This window comes from Tetranychus urticae, chromosome 1 (genome assembly GCF_039701765.1).
Source record: "Tetranychus urticae isolate SD_2017Ah chromosome 1, NJAU_TeUrti_SD_1.0, whole genome shotgun sequence".
Lineage (NCBI taxonomy): Eukaryota > Metazoa > Arthropoda > Arachnida > Trombidiformes > Tetranychidae > Tetranychus > Tetranychus urticae.
The window spans coordinates 19,183,286-19,207,483 of NC_142958.1; the positions used below are offsets into that span (position 1 = coordinate 19,183,286).

A 24,198-nucleotide genomic window follows, 5' to 3' on the forward strand; every position below is an offset into this window, starting at 1 on the left:
TTGATTATATAATAGATGAATGATTATTTTACTTGAAAAGATTCATTTCCACTCCAATATGGATTACGTTATCATTATTATATTGAAGATTATCTTAGCGTTGAAACTCAAGTACAGAAATAAGTAAACAGATTCCTGATTGAAAAAACATTTCACTTTTCGAGTGAAAATAAACTGACCTCTCATTGCAAGGGAGTTTATTGAAACATTATATCTAGATATTTGTTTTGAGTTAATCACAGTTTAATTGTGAATTTCCTATTGTTAATTGATCACATTCAAATCATGTTATTGAAACCTTATTAGGTTAGCATCTGACTAGATTAACCAGAACAAACAATTGAAACAATTAAATGTTAACCCTTTATTGTTGCAACAAACAATTGCATTGGGCTAACTGAAGCTAACCATTTCAGACCGAAAATAAAGGAACACATAAAACGCCTAGAAATTAAATTATCACTTCAATCTTTATTGTTAATCATCGAGTGAGAATACAATTAGCTAATTGTCCAAAAATAACATCAATTGTTTCAATGTGTAAACAAGATAATCAGAAATTTCGTTTCCTTCCTTTATTATAAAATACAAATATAATATTTATTTATAAACATTGCTCTTTTAATTGACTTCAATCATTAAGACTACAACAATTAAACTCAACCAGTTTTCAAAATGTTTTACAAGCAAATTATTGTATTTTCATTGTTTCTTGGTTCCATCTTTTGCTCCCAAGAGTCCGAACCACTTGCCGTTGTACTGAACGAAGTAGGAGAAGATTATGTTATAATCAATGTGACCGGTTCAATCATGGTTAATGGTACAAAGCTGGGAGGAATCATTGTGACTTATGATATTGAAAAACGGATCGACTCGAACAACCAATGGTTCTCTCATCTTGATCTTAAAAAAGGTAAGCTTGTTTTTTTCGACTTTTCAAAAGGTTTAATCCAATTCTATTTTTCAGGCCTGAAAAAGAAACAACTTAGTCAGACCTCAACTCATGAGACTTTTCATCACGTTTACAAGCTGATCAACCTTGAACCAGGCGCTTATTATCGTTTTAATGTTCAAGCTCGATATGGACATCAGTCTTTTGTCGCTCAAAATTCTCCCCTTTATGTAAAACTGGAATCACCAAAAATCTCGGGTAAAGTTTCCAAGCAACAGTTGGCCATAAAAATTGAAGATCTGAATGTTGAAAGGTATTTTGTTCAAGTTAATCGAGTAAGTTTACTTTTTATTTTCCTCATAATCAGCATCACAATCAGCAAAATTTTCAAATTTCTCTGAATGTTATACTTTCATCTCGACTTAACCAATATTATTAAATTATTCTGTCATTTCAGGTCGACAATAATTTAAATCAATTTGATTGTGTTCTCAACGTTTCAATGTCTGCCTGTTTTGGAAATAAAAGTTTGATATTGACTGACCTAACTGAAGGTGAAAAATATCAAATCAAGAGTTGGTACACTGATTTTGATGGTACAATTTCAGAAGAGACAGTAAATGAATATACTGTTTAAGTGATTTAACATTTCAAATCAATGGATAGTCAACTTTCTTTGCGTTCATCAAAACAATAAAAAACAGTAAATTATTGAAGTTTACCGTATGAAATAACTGTTAATAAATTTGATATTTGCTTAAAATTTAATTTTTAATCATTTTTTAACAAAACTTCTTTCATAATCAAAATTAAATACATTTTTTCATTCAAGAAAACCAGGACGCTCTTTCCAATAAATTCATCCAACCATAATGCCAGAAGATGGATCGAACAGGGAGGCTGGTCTTTCATTAGTATCATAGTTTAATGGGGTGGAAATAACTCTCTGTAGATTCGAAGGAGCTGTATTGAAGAAAAAAATAGATGTTAATCCAACAATTTACATGTTAATGTATTAAAGTAATTTAGTTCTAACCGTATTGATTTATCGCGAAATTAGCACGGAATCCATTTCCTCGATTACTGCTTGAAGTAACCATTTTAACTTTTAAAGTATTACCCCGAGAAACGTACGTTGCTGGCAATTCCTGTAAAAATGAAAAAATTTAAATTAGTATGGTTTTAGTGTAAAATTTCGTGACTTAATAATTGCTTTGACTCACCGAACCACAATAACGTCCAACTAAGGAACCATCATATAATTCAACGTAATTAGTGGTACAACCAGGTAATGATGTGAAATCAAATGTGATAAAGCGAAATGTTAACGCATGATAGCCATAGCTGAATATATTCCAGGTACATTCAGATTCATTTGAATAGGGTTTTGGATAACTTGGTGAAGTAAAGCTTCCATTGAAAGCTCTAACATTGCCTCCACACCCAGGGCCAGCATTAGTAGTAGTATAAATCATGTAATATTTGTACCATTCAGTATTTACTTTGAACGTCAGGCTTGAATTGGATGAAAAAATTGGATCTGGAAGTTTACATACTGGTATAGATTTTATTGGACCTTCACCATCTTTGACTGTAAATAGACTGGTTGAGTTACAATTGCTCATACCGTTGAAAGAAAATTCTGCTTCATGAAAATAGACCGAGATTGAGTAACCAGGAGAAGCTTTGATGGTGAAATTGCATAGACCATTGTAGTGATAAGCCATTGGGTAAATTTGACTGGTAATTACACCAGACTCTTCTGTATAAGTATCATTACAGCCAGCCAATTTGTATTCCAATGAGAATCCTCGTCTTGATGTTTTTACCTCTGATCTAGATGTAAAGGTGAATGTGGCATCATTGGAAATGTGGAAGGTTGGAGGTGAAGTTGTACCACAGATCCGATGAGGTTCATTGTAAAGAGCGTGGCCAGCAATTTCCAAAGAAACTTTTGAATCACAATCCAAATCAAGATCTTTGAAAGTGATAGAGATCTCTGCGCTACCTGTGTCAAATAATAAATGCCAGAAACATCTAATGGATGAAGGATAACTATTTGGATAATTGGGAGAAGCTATGATTCCAGTTGTAATATTGCTGACTTTTAAAGTTCCACCGCAAGTCTGGTTAACCGTTTTGTAAGTCAAACGGAAACCAGCGCCATTGGTATCTTCATTGGAGTAAAAATGAATGTAGGCACGAGATGAAGAAGTCAACAATTTAGTTGGCAGTTCAGATGAGCAATAAACATCTATCAATGGACTAGAAGAAGACATTCCATCTCTGATTTCGAGGAAATCATTGGCACACTCAATTTTAGGTGACAATGAACTAGCTTCGATATCCATAAGACTAAAGGTTATCTCAAGAACGTCATATTTTCCGTCTGAAATGATGAGCCAAGTACAGTCCAAATTATTTTCATATCGACCATCTTTATCAATATCAGGTGATTCTAGTGAACCAGAAGTTCCATTTAGTATTCCTCCACAGCCTTGTTTCTGTCCAAGTGTTGTTTCCCATGTTGCTTCAAAACCAGAACTTGTATATTCCTCATCAGAATGAAAAACAAGCAACAAAGAGTTGGTTGAGGATTTGAAAATCATTGGATCAGATGAACCACACAGTCGACGTAAAAGAGGACTGTCTCTACTTGGGCCATCCCAAATTTCCAAATAATCTAGTTCAGAGTGAGGATAAACGAAACCATTTGGATAACAAAGTTCAGTGTTGTACAATTCAATTTTGCTCAAACGAAGCATAATGACGTTATCTTCAGGAACTGTAATCAAATAGCTACAATGTGCGTTGTTAACATAATTGTCATCAACTATTGGAGCCGTGACTTTGCCAGACGATTGAGTGAAATTTCCACCACAAGGAATAATTTGATACTTAATATTGAACCCTCTATGAGATTTAATGGTATCTGACCTAAAGGCAATTGTTAAATTTCCACGAACTATTACATTATCCGGTTTAGTTGAACCACAATATGTACCAATTACATCTTGGGCTAATGATGAATTGCCTCGTATTAACTTAACAAAGTCGAATCCACAAGACGGATGTGGCTCAAGATCAAAGTCAAGAAATTCAATTTTAATTACATCAGTGTCTCTTTGACCTTTCAAGGTCCAAACACAGTTGGAACCAGGGCGATAACCATTAGAACCAGGTGAACTTATAATACCCTCGCCTGGTTCATCAACTAAGAAACCACATATACTTCCTAAGGTTAAAGTAAATCCATCGCCGATTCTATTGTCATCATCAGAGTGAAAAACAACTCGAGCTTTGTATGAATCAAGAGCTAATGGTTTAGGCGGAATAAGACCGCAATATTGACCAATAAATTTCCATGAATTGCCTTTCCATTCGCTTATTGAAACATAATCTTTAGTGCAGTTTGCTGACTTTTCAATATCAAAGCGCTCTTCAAAAGTCAAGTTTAGGCGAAATTCTGGGTAAGATTCAATGTTCCATATGCATTCTGAATTTTTAGGATAAGCAAGAGGATAATTTGCACTACGCACTCTATAATTGGAGCTAGCTCGAACGAAACCTCCACAGTATCTTGACGCTAATGAAAATTTAACATTGAATCCTTTAGCACTTCCAACTCCATTACTCCGGAAGACAATAACAATGTTAGATGCCACGAAACTAGTTGGACCCGACTTGCCACAATAACGACCAATAACTACGGGGTCATCAACGGTTCCTTCCCAAATTTCTACGTAATCCTTGGAGCAGTCTTCTTCCAATTCAAATTCTGTGAACTCGACTTGCCAAGCGTAACTATTTATATAGTTATAATTGAACTCCCAAAAACAAGTTGCATTGACTGGATAACCTTGAGGCCAACCTGGTGAACTGAAATTTCCTTGAGGATCAGTGATTCTGCCACCGCAATCATTCACACGATACATTGCCTTTACACCACGATAACCTTTGGTTTGATTGATACGTGCAGAAATACCAAACGATGCGATTTTCGATGAAATCAGTGAAAATTGATTGGTTTTATTTCCACAAAACAATTTACCTACAGAATGATCTAAATCTGTAAAAGAGGTGGAAAATATAGAAATGGATATGAAAATGGATTGTTGCGTTGAATAAATTGCACCAACAAACCTGTAACTGAGCCTTCAGCTATTTTTCCTTTAGAACAATATGCATCACTTGAATCAGAGCCAAGTACTTCGATAGTTTCATATTCAATCCACTTTGTTTTTGTTAAATCTTCAGTTTCAATTTCAATTTTCCAGAAACAATTTATGATTGCACCATCTACAGGCTTTGAAAAATTGGTTGAAACAATCAAAGGTGAATTTTTTGTGACGACTCCTCCACACTCTGGATGTTGTCAATCGAAAAGTAAAGAATTTATCATTTTTATAGAGTTTCAATGTTAGTGAAGGATTCGAGCTAAATTTGAATTTAAACCTTACCTGTTGGTTCACTGGCAGAAAAGCTTGCCTCTATTCCTTCACCAGATCCTAAGCTAAAAGTTTTGAATCTCAAAAATAGCACATTATTAGGAGACTTTATTGAAAATTCATTTTGATATCCACAAGGAAGAATCAATTTATTTGGCTCGGATGGCACAATATCTGAAAAGTAAAATGAACGATGATCGAAAGTAGCTTCAAGTGAATCGAGACATGAATTTGCTACTCTTGTATTTTGTTTAAGGTTATATTTAGTGAAAGTTAAAGAAATACGGCGATCAACTGGAGCTTTGAATGACCAGCTACAGGTAAGAGAGTGTCCAAGAGATGACTGTGGAGTACGCACAATTCCCGGCTTAGAAGCATCAAATGTATTATAGCAGCTATCTGGAATGATATTAAATTAGATGTTAGAGTTAATTCAGGTTAATCCAGTTACTTAAATGAATAAGCTAAACTTACTTTCATAATCAGTGTAAGAAGAGAAGGAGATTCGAAATCCTTGGCCAGCACTTTCAGAATTGGATTTAAAAAGTACGTACATAACACTTGTTGTCGATTGTACAGTAACTGTAGAGTTTCGAGTTCCACATAATTTCATTATAAGATCACCTGTCGGTGATATTTCACGAAACTCTAAATAGTCACCATCATCACAACTGGATTCAGAAGGTAGATCCAAACTCAATATGGTTGCCATTACGGTAGAAGAAGTTGAATATGAATGAAGATAATAGCCACAATTCATGTTACCATCATAAGGACTCGGAAAGTTAGGACTTTGAATGACGACTGAAGATGAAATGAAGTAAGTTCCTCCACAAATATTGAGGGAAATGGTTGCTTTAAATGGAGCCAAAGTAAGATCACCCGAAGCCGAATAACGGACAAACATGAAGTTTTCTGTGGTAGTAACACCAGAAGCTTGTGGGCGAGGACAGAAACGACCTATTAGTGGGGACAATCGAGTTCCACCATCATGAACATCAACACGAGTCAAATTCTTGTTACATGTGTGTCTAATAATTGAAGGTCCAGAAATAATTTCAAAATCTATCCTAAGATTACGATGAGCAGGACCTTTGAACAGCCAGTCACATTGAAGAGCATGAGGAGGAAGGGAAGGATATCCTGGAGAATTGATGGTCACTGAAGGTGTATTTTCATCCAAATCGAATGAGCCTCCACAAGTTGCTGAAATTTCCCGATAATTGAAAGAAAAATCCTAAAGAAAAATAAAATATCGATAAAATTACAACGATGACGTTTAAAGTCATGATAGTAGTACATACTGATGGACTAGTCCTGGGTGCATAAACTGAAATAAACATTTGGTTAGAATCCGATTGTATGACGGGCGGTAAATTGGCACCACAATAGTGCCCAATTAATGGTGAATTTTCAAATGGACCGTTTCTTATATTCATATATCCTTTAGTACATGGATTTCCTGAGCCAAGATTGAATGAAAAGAAGTTGAGTTCAATTGTTCTGCCATCACGAACCATTATTTTCCATGAGCAAGACACTGCCGATCCAAGAATAGATGAATTGATAACAGCTTGTTCGAGGTTTAAAACTCCTCCACAAACTGGAGTCAAGGTTAAGTTAAAGCCAGTTTTGTTGATGTGACTGTCAGTCATAAAATTTACTTGAGATAAATGTGTGCTGAGTTCGAAAGAAAGTTTATTTTTTCCGCAAATGGTTCGATTTTTTATCCAAACACTATCTTCGAAGCTATACTGATAAAAGTTAAGTCTATCATAATTACAAACTTCGGAAGATGCATGTTCGATATTTAAATCAGTGACGTTAACTTTGAAATGAGTACCACTAGGAGCTGTAATGAACCAGCTACAATTGATATTAGGTGAGTAACCAAAAGGATAACCTGGAGATGATATTGCTATACTTTGACCCAACTGTGAACTCAAAAAGTAACTACAGTTTGATGGTTTAGTTGATAAATCACCGATGAGAGAAGTAACATTTTTAGCCTCTGCTTTCCAGAATATCAAAAACCTGGACAGTGTTGAATCAGGTCGAAAGAGAACAGTTGCAATGTTTGACGAAGTAGTTTTTATACCATTTACCTGGAAACCACAAAATCTACCCAACAATGGGTAAGTCCAATCAGGTCCATCATATATAGCAACATAATTACGTTCACATTCAGTGAATCTTGGGATAAGTGAAATTGTATTAAAACGAAAAGATATGGTTAATCCATCTTTGACCGTTACAGACCAACGTTGATTTGTTTTAGTTGCGTAATATTCGGGATAAGCTGGTGAAGATATGTAGCCTGAATCACCGGTAAGCTCAACATTTGTTGAAGTATCAAAAGAAGCTTGGAATCCTGGAGCAGAGCCATCTCCATCAGATTGAAATTTAATCCACAATCCAGCATAATAACTTGAATTTTGAATAGGAGGAATGGATTGACCACAAAAACGTCCTATCAATTGACCTGATGCGCTACCCTCACGAATCTCAACATAATCAAGAGCACAAAATTCGTCTGATTCAAAATTGAAATCAAGAAATGTAAGAGAAACACGATTTCCAGAAGAGGCTTTGATTTTCCAGATGCAAGTTGTTGAAAGTGGATAAGAGTTTGGATAACCTGGTGAAGCAAAATTGCCGGTAAAACCAGTAAATGTTCCCCCACATTGACTTGTATCAGTTGAATAAGATGCTGAGAAAATAATTGGACCGGTTAGATGAACAAAGAGAGAATTTCCTTGTGTAATTACTGGTAAAGGATGAGATGAGTCAGTGTACTTCGCAATTAGAGGAGAGTCTCTGGAATCGCCTTCTCTAAGCTCTAAACTTCCACTACCTGCGCTTATAATTTTGATGAATCTCCACATAATTCGTTTACCAGGATTCTGTTTATTAGTTCTGATAACCCAGTCACAGGATGGATTTTTGTTTGATATTGACGGATAATTGGGATTTCGAATCACTTTCGGATATTCTTCAGCAATGCGATCTCCTCCACAAATTACTTGATATAAAAATTTGAACCCTTTACCGGTCGTTTTTCCATTGGCTTTGAAGCGAACTCGAATATTGCTTGAAGGAGATATTATTTGCTCAGTAGGAACTTCATTACCACATAGCTGAGCCAATTTATTGCTTGAGTCGGAATAAAAGGCTAGGAAACTTTCAGTACAATTTGCGGAAGAAGGTATATCAAGATCTTGAATCGTTATCTTGATTCTATCACTGCCAAAACCAAGGATCCATTCACAGTCATCGGATGAATCATAGGAAAGTGGATAATTAGGCGAAGTAATTGTGCCTTCATCCAAATTTTGGTAACCACCACAGGTACCAGGTTCAGTATAATAAGTTAATCTAAAACCTTTACCAGCTATCAAATCATCAGAGCTAAAAAATATGGTCATGTAGTTTCCATTTGAAGAAAGTGTTTTAGATGATAAAGATCTACCACAAAGTTTCAATAAACGAGGTGAGGTTAAATCAGGACCTGAAAATATTTGAAGCGAGTCAAAATTACAAGTTGTTGATGATTCGATGAAATAATCGAAAACTGAGAGACTGATCTTATAACCAGGTTTAGCTTTGATTGTCCATTGGCAAGTAACTCTATGAGGATATGGATTAGGATAACCAGGAGATGTAATCTCTCCTCTATCAGCAGTTAAATATCCACCACATCCAACCATTGACCATTCAAGTCGGAAACTTGATGAACTCTGTGTACCAATATTGATATAGTCAATGGAAACAGAACTACTGGGAATAAAAAGGTTACTAATGGTTGCATTATCAATACAGTATTGGATTGATTTTGTGCTGAATAATTGAGCATTGCTTGTTGAATTAGTAATTGATAAATAGCTTGTGGTGCATGGAGAATTGAAATGAGTATCTTGAAAAGCCAAACTAATATTGTTTCCTTGGGGAACTTTGATTGTCCACGAACAATTTGAATTTGATGAGAAAAGATCAGGATAATTTGGTGATTCTATGACACCATGAAGATCGTTAATTGTATTGGAACAATTAGTCGCATAAGATAATTTGAAGCCACGGAAACTAATTGAACCATCAGTTATCATTTTAACAGTGACAACATTTGCACTTGATTTCAATGGTTCACCAATCAATGTATCTCCACATGCTTTTAACAACCGTTGAGCTTTACTGTCTGGTCCATCATAAATTTCAAGTCGATCATGGGCACAATCTGAATGTGGTTCTAGAGATAAATCGACCAAATTGAGAGTTAGACGGGATCCTTTAGATGTTTTAATAACCCAGGTACATTCAGCATCGTGATTGTATGGGTAGGGATAATTAGGCGATATAATAACTCCTGAAGCTGAGCGCATTAGCCCACCGCAACCACTTCCAGCAACATTATATGTCAACTTGAATCCATGACCAGAAACTCCACTATCGGTTATAAATTGTATGGTAACAGTATTTGAATGTGAGATTATTGAAGGAGGTAATTTGTTTCCACAATATTTGCCGATTAGAGGGGCTGAAGTGTCTAACCCGTTATAAATTTCGATATAATCAAAGGTACAAGAATTGTGAAACTCGATATTTATATCAGTAAATTTGATTTGCAATTGATTGTTCTCAGGTGCAATTATTTTCCATAAACATCGACGAGACTTGGGGTAATGCAGAGGATAATTAGGACTAACAATTTCACCTGAAAGACCTCTTCGTATTCCACCACAAAACTTTGAACCATTCAAGAATGAGTAAGCTGCAACAAACCCTTCAAAGGATACCGATGAATCTGATTTAAAGCGAACAATTAACTGTTCATCAACTGATTGAATTGGTGATGGAATCTGGTTACCACAAAATCTACCAAAATTCATATTTTTCTCCATCACCTCAACATAATCATAGGAACATTTACGCCCACCTTCAAGATTGAACATGGTAAATGTCAGCTGAACAACATGACCCTTTGGTGCACTTAAAAGCCAGACACACTCTTTGCCATGAGCATATTCATTTGGATGACTGGGTGAAGTTATTATACCATTTTTATCTCTTAAAACACCACCACAAGAAGCATCGATAGAAGAATAGTTTGCCCGGAATCCATGTCTGTTTGTACGTGAATCCGTTTTAAATGTAATTATGAGCTCATTGAGATTAGACGTGATCATTTCAGGAATTTCTGAGCCACACAGTTGACGTGTTAGATTTGTAGCCAAAATACCAGGCTCAGAGATAGCAACATAATCAAATATACAGTCTGGAGAGTTTTCCAAATCAAAAAACGTAAAGCTCAGTTGTATAATTTTTCCAGGAGGAACTCGAATATGATAGGTACAATTCTTTGAATTGGGGTAGAGAAGTGGATAGTTAGGAGATGATATTGTCCCCGAATCATCGGTGAAATAACCACCACAAAAAACTTCATAAGTTGCATGGAACCCGGTTCCTTCTCTAGACCAATCAGATCTGAATCGAACAAATAATTTATTTGATGTGGATAGAATGGGCACTGGAGGTTTAATTGTAGTTGAACAATAACGTCCGATTAGAGGTGCATTTTGCTGCTCGCCATCACGAATCTCAACGTAATCATAACGACAATTAGGATGATGTTCCAAATCGAATTGGTTAAAACGTAATTCAATTCGATCTTCAAGTGATTTGATTCGAATAACCCAATCACATTCTAAATTGCCTTCATATCGATTAGGAAAACTGGGCGTGCTAAGAGCTCCTCTATCACCAGTTAGTAAACCTCCGCAACCAGAGATGGCCGGAATAGTGGCAAAAGTAATGTGAAATCCTGAATCTTGACGATTTCTGTCCGAATGAAAGTGAACCAAAGCTGAAGGTCCTGATGTTGTTAATGGTGATGGTGATGTGGTATTACAGTAGTTGCCAAGAATCGGATCAGTATCAGAATGGCCATCATAAATCCTGAGAAAATCAAATTTACAATCAGGATGAATCTCTAGAGAAAGTAAAGCAAAGTGGAAAACAATTCGTTTTCCTAGTGTCCCATGTATGTACCAATAACAGTCACGACCAGGAGGATATTTGTCTGGATAACCGGGCGAAGTAATGGCTCCATATTCAGTACCATTAATGACCCCTCCACATTCAGGTGTAACCGTAGTCCAATTTAGACTGAAGCCAGAACCTTGATTACTCATGTCAGATGTAAAACTAATGAGTAAGTAGGGTTGTTCACTAGTGATAGTATGATTCTCGGGAAGATTAGATAATTGACCACAATATTTACCAATAACAGGAGCTGTTGAAGTTAATCCATCATACAGAGATATTGAATCGGAATGGCAGTCATACGATGGTTCAATATCTAGTTTTGTAAAAGTAACCTGGATAACTTTACCCAAGGAAGTACGAATACGCCAGTTACAAACTGCATTTTGTGGATACTCGTCACCATTATCTGGAAAACTAATAACTCCTGTCGGAGAATCGAAATCTCCTGTACATTGGGAGCGTTGATCTTGACAACGAGTTCCTTGGTAAGCTGCTTTACATAGACAAATGGGTCCAATTGCATCATTGATGCAAGTACCACCGTTCAAGCAAGGATTTGGATCACAGCTATTTGAAATTTGAGTATCGCAGCGTTTACCAGTAAAACTTGGTGGACATTGACAGGTGAAACTTGGAGGATTAGAAGAGACGGGAATACAAATTCCAACAACGCACGGATTTTGATCGCATGTCGTACTCGTAGAGGGTAAACAACCATTTGCACCTTCACCATTTCCAATGTAGCCCGCAGGACAACGACACTCTCTACCAGGTCCAGCTGAAGCACTAATCTCAACACACTGGGCAACGGGTGAACAATCCCCATTGCGAATTGAACAAACACCAACATAGGAACAAGAAATTCCATCACCAGCAAAACCTGGAGGACATGAACCACATTCTTTTCCTCCAGGTAAATTACGACATTGAACTCTAGGGGAAATTGAACAGCCTCCATTATTTACTTGACACTCGTCTATATCCACACAGTAAAAGCCTTGTTTCTTGTACCCAGCAGGACATGGTCCACAAGTAAAGCCACCAGGATAATTAATACAATCAACAGGTGGATTAATTGAACAGTGAGGCATTGGACTAGCACACTCATCGACATCAACACGACAAGCCGGAGAGACTCCATCAGTTGTCCACCCTGTTAATCAGCATTTATGAATAGAAAAAAAATAATTTATTAGATAGGATTACTTCAAATGATTTATTTACTGATAGGGTTCCTATCACAGGACTGTACCGCTAACTGAAAACATGTAATGATGTTAACATGTACAGTTTTCAAGAAAAAAAATCATTTGAGTAACTCATGAGTTTTTTTGGAGGTAATTAAGGTATGGGCACTGAAGTTTGTCAGCAAATTTTTCCTGGCGACATAATGACTAGACGGATAGGCTCCTCATTTTGACTTTTAAATGTGAATTCACATTGTATTAATAATATGTAAAATCCTTACCTTGGTCACACAAACAAGTGTAATGAGGTTTACCAGCAGCCGGTTTGCCAGTCGATAAGCAAATTCCATGACCACAGAGTGCCTCGTTTGATGCTGACGCACAATCGTCTGACCGTTGTGTACAATGAACTCCAAAGAATCCATTAAGGCAATTACACTGATAAGTACCAGGAAGATTAACACAGGAGGCACCATTTTGACAGCCAAGATCGGTTGAAGCAAATGTTAAACACTCGTTTATATCAAGATCACAGTTGACACCTTCCCAACCTTCACGGCATTCACAAATATAAGATTGAAAACTAGGTATACAAATGCCGCCATTTCGACATGGATTACTTGAGCAAAAGTTTTCTTCCAAACGCTGGAAACAAAAAGACAAACAAAATTACAAAATCAAATGCAAGCTAATGCGCAAGTTCAGATAATGTGGTAATGCAATTTTTTAAAATCTTTGGTCATATTCAAAGATTAGTTTATCAATAATTTTAAGTTGATTCATCGAATTGAATCAAGACATCTGTACAATCAAGTAAGTAAAAAGTAACTTTAAAGGTCAAGAAAAGTTGCCTTGGAATCACAGAACTGCATAAAGGGCGTTCTTCAAATCACATAACCATTGAAAATACGATATGAAATATAAGTTGAAAATTTGAATTAGAAGATTTTTCATCAAAGTCATTTTTTGATTTAACTTTGATGGTCAATCAGAAGATGGACTTATTTCGTAAAATTTTCGTTTTCTATGGAGCAGATCAATTCGCATTTTGGTTGAAATCAGTCGATTTTAAGATGAGATGGTGAGTGAGAAAAGGAAAGTTTTCATTCATCATCTGGCCACTCATCATGCATCATTCCCTTTCATTAATACATTACATTTCCCTGTAAACTAATTCAATGTAAACTCCATCTCTTGACTCCAAGTTTCCATCCAAAGTATGCTCAAGATGAAGCAAGAGTCAAAGAGCAACAAAAAATACAATTTAAAGTGAATCAGCAAATGGTTTAAATCAATAAATGAATTACTTGCTAAATGATTCAGTGAAGGCCAAAGAAAAATGTGCAAAAATATTCAAATGTTCAAGTTTCATTTTACAATGAACTTTCTTCTTCCTCTTTCATCTTTAAATCAAACTTGCAATAACATTTTCATCTTGATATTGTCTTACACAGTCACATTATTAACTTGCAAAATTGAGTTTAAATATTTTGATTTGTTTCTCATTCCCTGAGCTGCTTTTATTACCATTGAATGGAAACTAGAAAAATGTTATAATGAATGAGTTTTGACAAACTATCATTTCATTATTGTTTCGCCTTCTTCCATGATCATCATTCAAATCGATAATTTCATTTCAATTTTGGCTCAACGAGTTTTCACTTTTCTCTTCAAGCAAAGCGATTAAAGTTTGAAAATCATTGATTGAAATCTGAAGCTAGTGAATAAAATTTAATGCTTACCTGTTTTAGTCGATTAAATTCACTCGTCAATCTTGTGATATTGTAAACTGCTCGTCTAAAATCCTTTGGTGAAAACTGTCGTCTTCCTGGACTGAAAAGTAGTCTAGCTTTATTTAAAACATCTGAATACTCATTGAGTTTATCAACAGAGTCTTTCAACGAATTGATCTTTTGATCATAAGTCTGAATAGAGGAACCATCAGATGAAACAGTCGATAAACTTGTTGAAGATGATGAACTTGATTTTGATACCAAATTGTCCAATTTGTCTCCATTGACATAAATGGTTCCTAGATTTGATTTGAATGAAATGCTTTTTCTTGGTGGAGCTTCAAACACAATATTACCATCTTCAACTCGGATTCGTGCACTTTATTGGTTTAAAAACGAACAAGTTGATTAGAAATTGAATTAAGAATTAAAAGGAAAATTTAAAGATTGAAACTTACTGAGTACTGAATGGATCAAATGAAAATATTAAAGTTGGAAAAGCAAACAAAATAAAAATGAAAATGTTGATTAAAGAGTAAAACTTCATAATTGGACAATCAAAAAACTATTTGATTATCTGGAATGAAAAATATAAAGCTAAAGCGAAAGCAAAGCTAAAAAATGAATGCCATAATAAAGTGATTCAGTTAATGAATCAGAGAGATTTCATGTTCAAGTGAATGGCACAAACAAATTATACAAATGTTTAAACTCACTATTTAGCTGTCAAGATCAACCAAGGCGTACCAATAAGTTGACTAACTTTGCGATCATTAATCATTAAATGATTGTCCATCGAGACTTACAGTTTTCATCTGTTTTCACTGGTAATTTGATATTAACCTAAACACAATATCATAGAGACTAACAGAGTCGACAAGATTTTACTGTCAAATAGCATTCTAAAATTGTTATCGGAGTAACAGGATAAAGCTTTGATAATGTTAACTCAGATCAAAAATCAAAGAAATTCAGATCAACATTTTTGATGGGATCGTTAATTTTGAATCTATTGCCCCTAGTTAGTTTGTGCTGTTGTTCATTTTGCTGATGTACTAGTGATTGTTAGTCTTAAACTTGCCATTGAATCATCAGAATACTTGAAATAAAATCATAAAATAAAAATGAACACATTGGCCACGAAAGGCGAAAACGGGTAACAAACAATCTCTTTCAACTTGTGTCTCTGCTGGTTTTACGGATATGAAAAACGTGTGCAATTTAAAGATTTCTCTGATCGACAGTTCTTCAGAAAATCGAGGTCAAAGTTGAAACTTCGATTGCCTTTTGTTCTGCTATGGCAGGTGATTTTTTCATAAAACTTAATAAACTGGTGCAACTTTTGATGAGCAACCTGGAGATGGTCTTATTCTGTAAAATAACCTTTTCTATTTCCGCGAAACATATCACATTCGAATTCCACTTAAACCGACCACATTTAGCAACCGTAAGAGTTTGAGAGCTGGAACTTTTCAACAGTCCATAAAAATTGCTGGTAGACATCACGGAGTAAATACTTTTGTCAATTTACTAACAGTTCGCTTGATTTTAACCATTGGCGTGAAAACTTTGCGCCTCGATATTTCGAGAATGGCATCACCTACAGCAATCATTCTTTCACCAATGCAATTCTGCACCAATTAATAATCTAATTCAATTCAATAAACTTCTATTAGTGTATTTGTGTCATGATTTTTGGGGTTTAAATGCACAAGAACCAACTTATTAAACAAACTAAACTCATATTATTATTAGCCCACACTGAAATCGCATGTTTGGCCAAGAATGATGATTGTAGATGATGCCATTCTTAAAATATTGAGGTTTAAAGTTTTTGGACCAATGGCCAAAAAACAAGAGAACCTTTAGTAAATTGAAAAAATTATTTAATCCATGTTGTCTATCAACAATTTTTATGCACTAATAATAAGTTTCATATCGATAACCCAAACAACCACAGAATTCGGCCAGTTTAAGTGGAATTCGAACTTGATCTGTTCTGGAGAAACAGAAAAAGTTATTTCGCAAAATAAGATCATTTTCTGGTTGCTCATCAAATGTAACATTAGGGTAATAAGTTTAATGAAAAAATTTGCTGCCATAACTGAGTAAAAGTCGATCAAAGTTTCAACTTTGACCTCGATTTTCTCAAAAACTGTCCATCGTATGAACTATTTAATTGCACCTATGGACACAGGTTTCATATCTTCATATAATCCAGCAAATCTCAAATTTCGAATAAAATGCTCGAGACTTTGGCAGCATTCTTTGTATTTCATTTATAATTTTAACCAGAAAATTGCTGCATTTACCAAGATATGTGTTAATATGAGTTTAGTTTGTTTAATAAGTTGGTTCTTGTGCATTTAAACCCCAAAAATCATGACACAAATACACTAATAGAAGTTTATTGAATTGCATTAGATTATTGATTGGTGCAGAATTGCATTGGTGAAAGAATGATTGCTGTAGGTGATACCATTCTCGAAATATCGAGGCGCAAACTTTCAACAATAAAGGTCAAAATCAAGAGAATTTTTAGTATATTGGAAAAAGATTTCATTTCGTGATGTCTTCCAACAATTTTCATGGCAACATAATAAGTCTCAGCTCTCAAACTCTTACGGTTACTAAATGTGGTCGGTTCAAGTGAAATTTGAACGTGATCTGTTTTGCAGAAATAGAAAAAGTTATTTTACAAAATAAGACCATCTCAAGGTTTTCAATCAAAAGTTGCATCAGTAGTATGAGTTACATGAAAAAATCTGCTTCCACGGCTGAATAAAAGGTGATCGAAGTTTTAACTTCGGACCCAATTCTCATCAGAACTGTATATCGTATGAATGATTTAATAGTACCAAGCCTCAGCTTTCATGTCGCTACAAACAAATAGAGTCTAAATGTGATAGAAATCAATTTTACAGACAGAAATCGTTAACTGGGAATGCCACTAGTGTGTTCGCTGTTCTTCATTGGTTGAAATACTAGTGATTGTTAGTCTTAAAAGTGCCATTGTATCATCAGAATACTTGAAATGAAATCTAAAAATATTAATTTTCTTACAAACGTAAACTTTATTAACTGACTTCAATATTATTATTATTAATAGTTTTTATGAGTATATTATACATTTGTAAAGTCAATGCATCTAAAAATTCCAGATTTACAAATTTCTTATTTGAATCAGTGGTTGGAATTGAATCACGATGGTTTAAAACAATATTTGAAGACTCTCCTGTTAATGTTTGTAATGAAAATGAAAATAACTAGGCCACAAGTCAAGTCACAGATATCAAGTCAACAAGTTGTGCATCTAAAACAAAATTCTGCGGAATTCGCAGGCAATAATCATGATTAACTATTATTATTTGCACTCATTCTACTGCTAAGCCACTGACTAATTCGGATTAAATCAGATTGATTTCAGCCTTTCTTTTCCGTTGAAAATACTGGATTTTGCTATGAAATAGATAAACAATAATATCAATTTCACTGTGATAATTCTAATTTCTTCTGATGTACTTGATATTCAAGGGTAGAAATTTTTGATTTCTAATGAAATTTTATTTTCCAGTCAACAATCAGATCTCCCAGTGAACTTTTTAGATCTCTCTCTCTCTCTCTCTCTATTTATTACAAAAATTGAAATATAATATAATAAATATCTCATTTATGAGTGTTTTCAATCTTTATAAGTCTCTACTGTTTTCAGTCTTTATTGAATATCCAATGGAAACCTCTTGACGTTTTGTGCAACATCGACTTTCTGAAAGACTGGTTCATCAATTCTCGGGCATTCAAAGCCTTCCATTAAACGTCCGTAAATCGAAACTCCAAACCAAATTCCAAGTATGCTGCTGATGTATATCAATATCTCAGTCAAAGTGTACTTTGGATACGTTTTAAGAATGATGTTGAAGTCCACTTGACTCTCTAAACAGATCATTCCGATTCCTCTTCCCTTTTCCTTGAATGTTTTTCCTTGAGTTTGATAAGTTTTCTCGACACATTGAGGCCGTTTAACTAGTTCAGCACACTCTTTCCGTTTCTGGGAAACAGGTGAATGAAGACGCGTCCGCAGATCTTCAAACTTGGAGTCTTTTGCAAGTTCACCTGCTCGAACAACATCTTCCATATGGATTGTTCCTGGATAAAGTTGGAATAGCTTTTTACGCAAGCATTCATTGAATATTTCTGTCTTATTGTAGTGACGACAATTTGGTTGGTAAGGCCATTCACTGCTTTCAATGGTTATTTCCCGGTAACGAAGAAAGGTGAGTACATTTTCGCCCTTTTCCCTTTCAATGTCATTGTAACTCACGATTGTAGGATTGATTGAACTGTTTGTGTGGGCGAATCGAACTCCAAATTTATTGTAAATATTGTGCATGATGCAGAATCGTTCATCAGCTTCAATATTTCGCACCAATTGCTTCTCTATTGGCTTGGAGTTCTCCTTGCATGAGACTCGGAGGAAAGTGTTGATTGAGTTGAAATGCCTTTCAATTGAACATAAATCTGATCGAATAATGTCACCAACTCTGACTTTTGGAATCAACGGTTCAACGTTCGTAGCTTCAATGTCACCAACAGTCAAGATTTTTCCAAGAGACAAGCCAAATTCATAAGATTTAAATGCTTTTGAGCAAAAATCATTGAACTGTTCAAGTGTTTCTATAGTTGAATTGGATGGTTGGACGAACGACTTACATATTTGTGTGATTTTCTTTGGTTGTTTCAGGTAAATTTCAGTCAAATTAAGCAGATTTGTGTTCCGAATGAAAATGTCAAAATCAGGTACGATCATTTTGCTTGGATAATCATAAATAATTTCAGTTCGAACAGGAAATTGTATAAATTGACTGAGAACCTGAAAAAGTTGAATTGAACATCCAGCAGAACAAAATGTTAAAATTAAAACTTTTTTGTTGAAATAAATCATTATAAAGGTTTAATTTCTGATTTCAACTTATCTATCAACGAATTGGATCAAAATATTATGATACAATTTATTAAATTGTTGAGTTTCTGTTAAACATTAGAAAAGTTGAGCAGTAACTCTGGATACCATGAAATGATTAATTGAATTGGGAAGAAAGTCAAGAAATACAATGAAATTGAGTTACAATAAATGGATCGAAAAGATTTACCTTGATTTTTCTCAAATTAATCAATTTGGCAGCTTATTCAACATTGAATTCCTACTATTATGTACCTAATAGCTAACGGCAAAGCCTTGACAGGACTATTTATTAATATTACAGTATTACAGTCAATAGTGCAACTTTATTATACATGTATGGCTGAATTTTACAGCCCAGGCACAAAACCCAACTCCATGATGAAGTAAACAAAAAATAAAATCCTTAGCTTTTGTCAAATTGAAAAATCCCTCTGATATGAGCCATATTGCAACGAAAATAACCTTTTCATATGAAACAAAAACATCGCTTAAATTTCCATTAGATGACCATTCACCAGATCTTCATTTAATCTTTCATTTTAGCAGTAGTCCATCTCTTTAGAAATATTTTGCTAAAAAAATACTATTGATAGCCTAGAAGTGTACCTAAATTTACTCATTAAATTAGTAAGGATGGAAATGAGAGTCTTAATATGCATCGAGTATCCATGTATCTAAAATATTTACTTTTTTATCAACATCAGTACTTTAGGCTTCGAATTCACGGAGCAAGCGAGTTTTCAGCTCTTGGTCTCTACCTGGCCAAATAATCCCTTGAAACATGTTTCCCACTTGTACTAATGTTTTGTATATTTGAACGAAATTTGGTCAAAGGTTGCGAAGTTTTGTCTAGCTATACTAAAGACTAAATTTAGTTATTCTGTTCGTTGTAATTTAAATTTCTTGGTTTCTTCTGAAAAATTTGTTTGGAATTTGTCGGTGGAGGCCTTTTAATCAGTAGCGATCTAATAAAATTCATCTCAGTGAAAGATTAGCTATTAAATGAAACTGGATTGATACTTTATTTGTAAAATAAAATTTGTGTGAGTTGAATATTAAAAATACAAAAATATAATATATGAAAAATGAGCTTGGAAACTCAGTATTTGTAACTGCGATCCGTTTAAAATGATGGATTGATCGAAATCTATCAATATTGTTATGATGAAAAGGACAAGCTAGGATTCCTTTATATTAATTTGTGAGATGATAAATGGCGATTGAGTTTAATTCATTCTTTCTCGGTGACTCTTTCAAAGACTATTTCAACTTTTCCAGTTATAATTTCGTCAATTTTATCATCAATATCTAATTCTTTTTGACTTTCTATCTGAGTTGAATTAATATAGACGACACGACTTTGGTCAATATTTTCTTGATTAACAACTGATTCAGATGTCATTTCCTGAGTGCCATTCTCAGTTACTGGAACGCCTGGAGGAGCCATTTCACCCAATAAAACTAAATCCCAACTCTTTCTGGTACAGAAAAGCCAAGTCATGTTGATCAAAGGAAATAATACAACGAATCCAGCAGCAATATAAACAACACCAGGAGCATCATTAATTGTAGCATTGAACAACTTTGAAAAAAACAAGGATGATATTAAAGGACCAGTTGATTCAATACAAGATAAAAGTGCATATATTTGGCCAATTTCATTGTATTTTATTATCCTGGCTATCACAGATCGATTACAGATGGGCAATAAGCCCATGAAGCTACCAAAAGCAATACCAACAAAGAATCCAGCTTCATTGAGAATTAGTCCACGAAGAAACATGCAAAGAACAAGGGATAGACTTCCAATTATTCCTATGACAGTATCATGTAAATGAAATTTGTGAATCAAAATTGGAGGTGTGATTATTGTCACAATGGCGGGAATTATAATAATGAATGCTGACATGAATGAATAATATTCAGCATTCCAGTGATAAACTCGTTGAGCAAACTGAAAACCAATGGCATTTTCACCCATGTAACCAATCAGACAGATAGCCATAGAGATCATTGTGAATAATAAAAAGAATCGTCCATTGTGGTCACGCTTTTTGAAAGCAGTATTCATTGTATTGCTAACATTACGAATGTTGATGATCTCTAAAAAGATTGCTTTTGTACTCTTTGGTCCATCTTTAGAGTTAGCAGGTTTGCTAAGTTCATCACGATTGTTTCTAGGTGAATCACCCGAACTAGGGCCATTGTTGTTATTCATTTCTTCTTCAGAAGTGCCAGCATCATTGAGTAAAATTGCCACCCAAAGTGCTGAAACAGCTGAACTTATTATGGAAATGATTAAAACGCCAATGTAATTACGATGTTGACCAGAAAACCAAGGTTTCAATGCAAGCACATATCCACCAACAGTTGTCGATGCAGGCATTGCTACAAGAAAAAGGAAAAATAAATATTAGACTCATTTCAACATTGAAATTAGAAAAATTCACTTGATTTCAAATCTTCACATTTACAGTTTGAAAACAATAAAGCTTCTAGTTTTGCTATTGACAGAAAGTAACGGTTATCCAACGAAAGTACTGCTATCTAGAGAGTGAGAGTAAAAGTTTTCTGGTGTGTGGGTTGGCGCCTTATCTGCGTATTAGGGTGGCGGTGAAGCAAGTAAACCTTTTATTTTGTGGATAAAATAACAAACCAGTGTCCAAAGAGTAATGTAAGTTATCCTACTCTTTGCCAGTGTCTTTGTGCATAGAATGGGGTAAAGTCCCTAACACCAGAAACTTAACGATCACTGTGAATTGTTAGTGAGTAACTTTGATAAGTCAACTTATTGATTCGTTTTTACCTCATTATTTATTCTGAGCGATTAGATCAAAATCGATTGTTTGAAAAATAATAAACAAACAATTTTTAAATGTCTAAACATCACGTATTCACTAAATATCTCCGCAAATCAAATATTTCCATTCCAATATCTGTTGTTATAACGTGATGGTTCGTTTTGATTATCAGTATACTGATTATGCTAAAAATAGCTATTATGTTTTTCATGAAATTGATTTTAAAAACAAAAATTGGAATTAAATCCAATTGAAACACCGATTAAATAGTGAAAATCATCAATCTAAGCTCCTTGAAATTAAACCTTTCATTAAAATCAAGTTTACTTACAAATAAACATGAAAAGCTCTAAAATTGCAAATCTGATTGCTCGATATTTTGGCGGTGTTTTCCTTGTGATATAAGTATAAGCTCCAGTCATGAGGATAACCATATATCCACTCAATGCGGCTGGTATATTTGCGTACAATAATGCAATTGGTTCTATGAAAAAAAACAAATTATTAGTAAACTTATAGCACAATATTTACTGTTAGAAAAAAACAAATAAAGCAATTCCTCTTTAAAATGGACTCTAAATTTTCTGATGGATGAGGTTCATTACGATTAATTGATTAATTAACGCCCAATATCATGTTAATATCTTTTTGTTAGCCCTGAAGTAACTGTTCAAAGTTTTTGATTACTTGCATTTACCTTAATTAACTGGGTTGAATGAACAGTAAACTGGTAAAATTTGATTCAATCACAACTAAAGATACTGTATTTTATATTTTAATGACATATTCAGGTGTTTGTCATGAAGCACAAATCGTATTTGAAAATCGCTATCTCCATGGGTGTGATTGCAATCAAAAAATCACAGATAAAATGTTTTTGACTGGTTCATGAGAACTCAACTTATGGCTCAACCAGTACATGAGTTCAATTGAGATTGAATTTTAATTTCAATTCAAAAAATTAATTTTGATGGAGAACACCCGAATTAATCTTAATCAAGAATCTTGAAAAACTATGAAAATATATTTGTATTGCACCCATGCAATGCTGATGTTTTATAAATTATTTGAAACTTTTAAAATGCACATAATGTGCAATTTTAATATGTAACGCGTATTGAGAAGAGATAGTTAAGGGTCATACTTGTGTCAAAAGCCAAACACTGATAGATTAGAATCAAATTTTGCAGGATTCCACAGATTGGACCAAGTGTGAGCATATACCGAATGTGACCTGGATAAGCATCGACCCAATAGCCCAGGAAAAGTGAAAAAACAATACCAGGCACTGTCACTATAATTGTCGAGTACATTTTCAGGGTTGTTGCCTTTTCCAAGACCATATTACGGATTGAAGTGTAGGAGTCATTGGCGTGTTTCTCGAGTTCCAAGCATATTGACTCATTGCCTGGAATGGTATTCATACAATATTTATCCTGGGAAAGTTGAGTAACGGTCACTGCTGGCATGAGAAGGGCAAAAACAGCCAGCATTAAGAACACATCAATTCTCAAGAGTTTAACCAACTCCAGCAATTCCTTGGCAGTTAATTTCACCATATTTGAACTTAATGAAGGTGATGTCAATTAATGGAATGATCAATGATTGGATATTTAAATTGTAAATGATTATAAAAAACAAAAGTTAAAAACAGTAGATTAGTTGAAAGATGAAGATGGTAAAGTTGATGTTTCCATTTGTAATGAAAAATTGGTTGTAAGCAATATTTTAACTGTTGGTTTTACTAATCAACAGTAGTCAAGTCAATGGCAAAATTGAAAATTGGTTGATTTTAATTGCATTTATTACAACTTTGAAGTTTGTATGAAGGGCGTAGCAATTTATGAAAAAGAGCGGTTAAAATTTAGTCCAAAAGGTAATCTCGATCATGTACTTTGATAAAACCAAACTAAACCAAGGTCTATGAGGACCTGGGTAAAGTCAATTTTATTTTTCCTTTCAATTAATATATCAGTGCAATTTATTAACATTAAATCATTTTTTCATTGTTTACGCAATGTGCTAAATTTTAATAAACGGTTGTTGTTGTCAAAATCAAGATTGAATAAATTAATTATTTTAAGCAAATGAATAAAAAAACTGACAATGTCAGTCAGTGACAATGTAGCATGTTT

General features: G+C 34.3%; 3 protein-coding genes across 3 annotated transcripts; 1 reads left to right on the forward strand and 2 right to left on the reverse strand.

Moving 5' to 3' along the window:
• Window positions 1-105: 105 nt before the first annotated feature.
• LOC107359101 (uncharacterized) lies at window positions 106-1,660 on the forward strand. Its single transcript, XM_015925548.3, has 3 exons — window positions 106-913; window positions 968-1,227; window positions 1,350-1,660. The coding sequence occupies exons 1-3, from the start codon at window positions 676-678 to the stop codon at window positions 1,527-1,529; spliced, it is 678 nt and encodes a 225-aa protein (XP_015781034.2). The 5' UTR covers window positions 106-675; the 3' UTR covers window positions 1,530-1,660.
• On the reverse strand, window positions 1,638-14,948 carry LOC107371929 (cubilin-like). Its single transcript, XM_015940075.3, has 10 exons — window positions 14,758-14,948; window positions 14,309-14,678; window positions 12,848-13,211; window positions 6,645-12,532; window positions 5,815-6,577; window positions 5,353-5,739; window positions 5,036-5,257; window positions 2,116-4,961; window positions 1,929-2,040; window positions 1,638-1,855 (listed from the first exon to the last, which is right to left on the reverse strand). The coding sequence occupies exons 1-10, from the start codon at window positions 14,844-14,846 to the stop codon at window positions 1,752-1,754; spliced, it is 11,145 nt and encodes a 3,714-aa protein (XP_015795561.3). The 5' UTR covers window positions 14,847-14,948; the 3' UTR covers window positions 1,638-1,751.
• Window positions 14,949-20,260: 5,312 nt separating this feature from the next.
• Window positions 20,261-23,836, reverse strand: LOC107359275 (uncharacterized). Its single transcript, XM_015925760.3, has 3 exons — window positions 23,208-23,836; window positions 22,395-22,547; window positions 20,261-21,650 (listed from the first exon to the last, which is right to left on the reverse strand). The coding sequence occupies exons 1-3, from the start codon at window positions 23,620-23,622 to the stop codon at window positions 20,494-20,496; spliced, it is 1,725 nt and encodes a 574-aa protein (XP_015781246.2). The 5' UTR covers window positions 23,623-23,836; the 3' UTR covers window positions 20,261-20,493.
• Between the last annotated feature and the right edge of the window lie 362 nt (window positions 23,837-24,198).

Bases quoted from the DNA above. Each gene is read 5' to 3' on its own strand.
- LOC107359275 (XM_015925760.3), bottom strand. From the start codon at position 23,622: ATGGTGAAATTAACTGCCAAGGAATTGCTGGAGTTGGTTAAACTCTTG. The intron at 22,548-23,207 runs GTATGACCCTTA...TTTTTTTCATAG, and splicing joins GTGTTTGGCTTTTGACACAA to AACCAATTGCATTATTGTAC. The intron at 21,651-22,394 runs GTAAGTAAACTT...TTTTTCTTGTAG, and splicing joins AGAGCTTTTCATGTTTATTT to CAATGCCTGCATCGACAACT.
- LOC107359101 (XM_015925548.3), top strand. From the start codon at position 676: ATGTTTTACAAGCAAATTATTGTATTTTCATTGTTTCTTGGTTCCATC. The intron at 914-967 runs GTAAGCTTGTTT...TCTATTTTTCAG, and splicing joins TCATCTTGATCTTAAAAAAG to GCCTGAAAAAGAAACAACTT. The intron at 1,228-1,349 runs GTAAGTTTACTT...CTGTCATTTCAG, and splicing joins ATTTTGTTCAAGTTAATCGA to GTCGACAATAATTTAAATCA.
- LOC107371929 (XM_015940075.3), bottom strand. From the start codon at position 14,846: ATGAAGTTTTACTCTTTAATCAACATTTTCATTTTTATTTTGTTTGCT. The intron at 13,212-14,308 runs GTAAGCATTAAA...TTTTGTTTCCAG, and splicing joins AATTTAATCGACTAAAACAG to CGTTTGGAAGAAAACTTTTG. The intron at 5,740-5,814 runs GTAAGTTTAGCT...ATATCATTCCAG, and splicing joins TTCTTACACTGATTATGAAA to ATAGCTGCTATAATACATTT.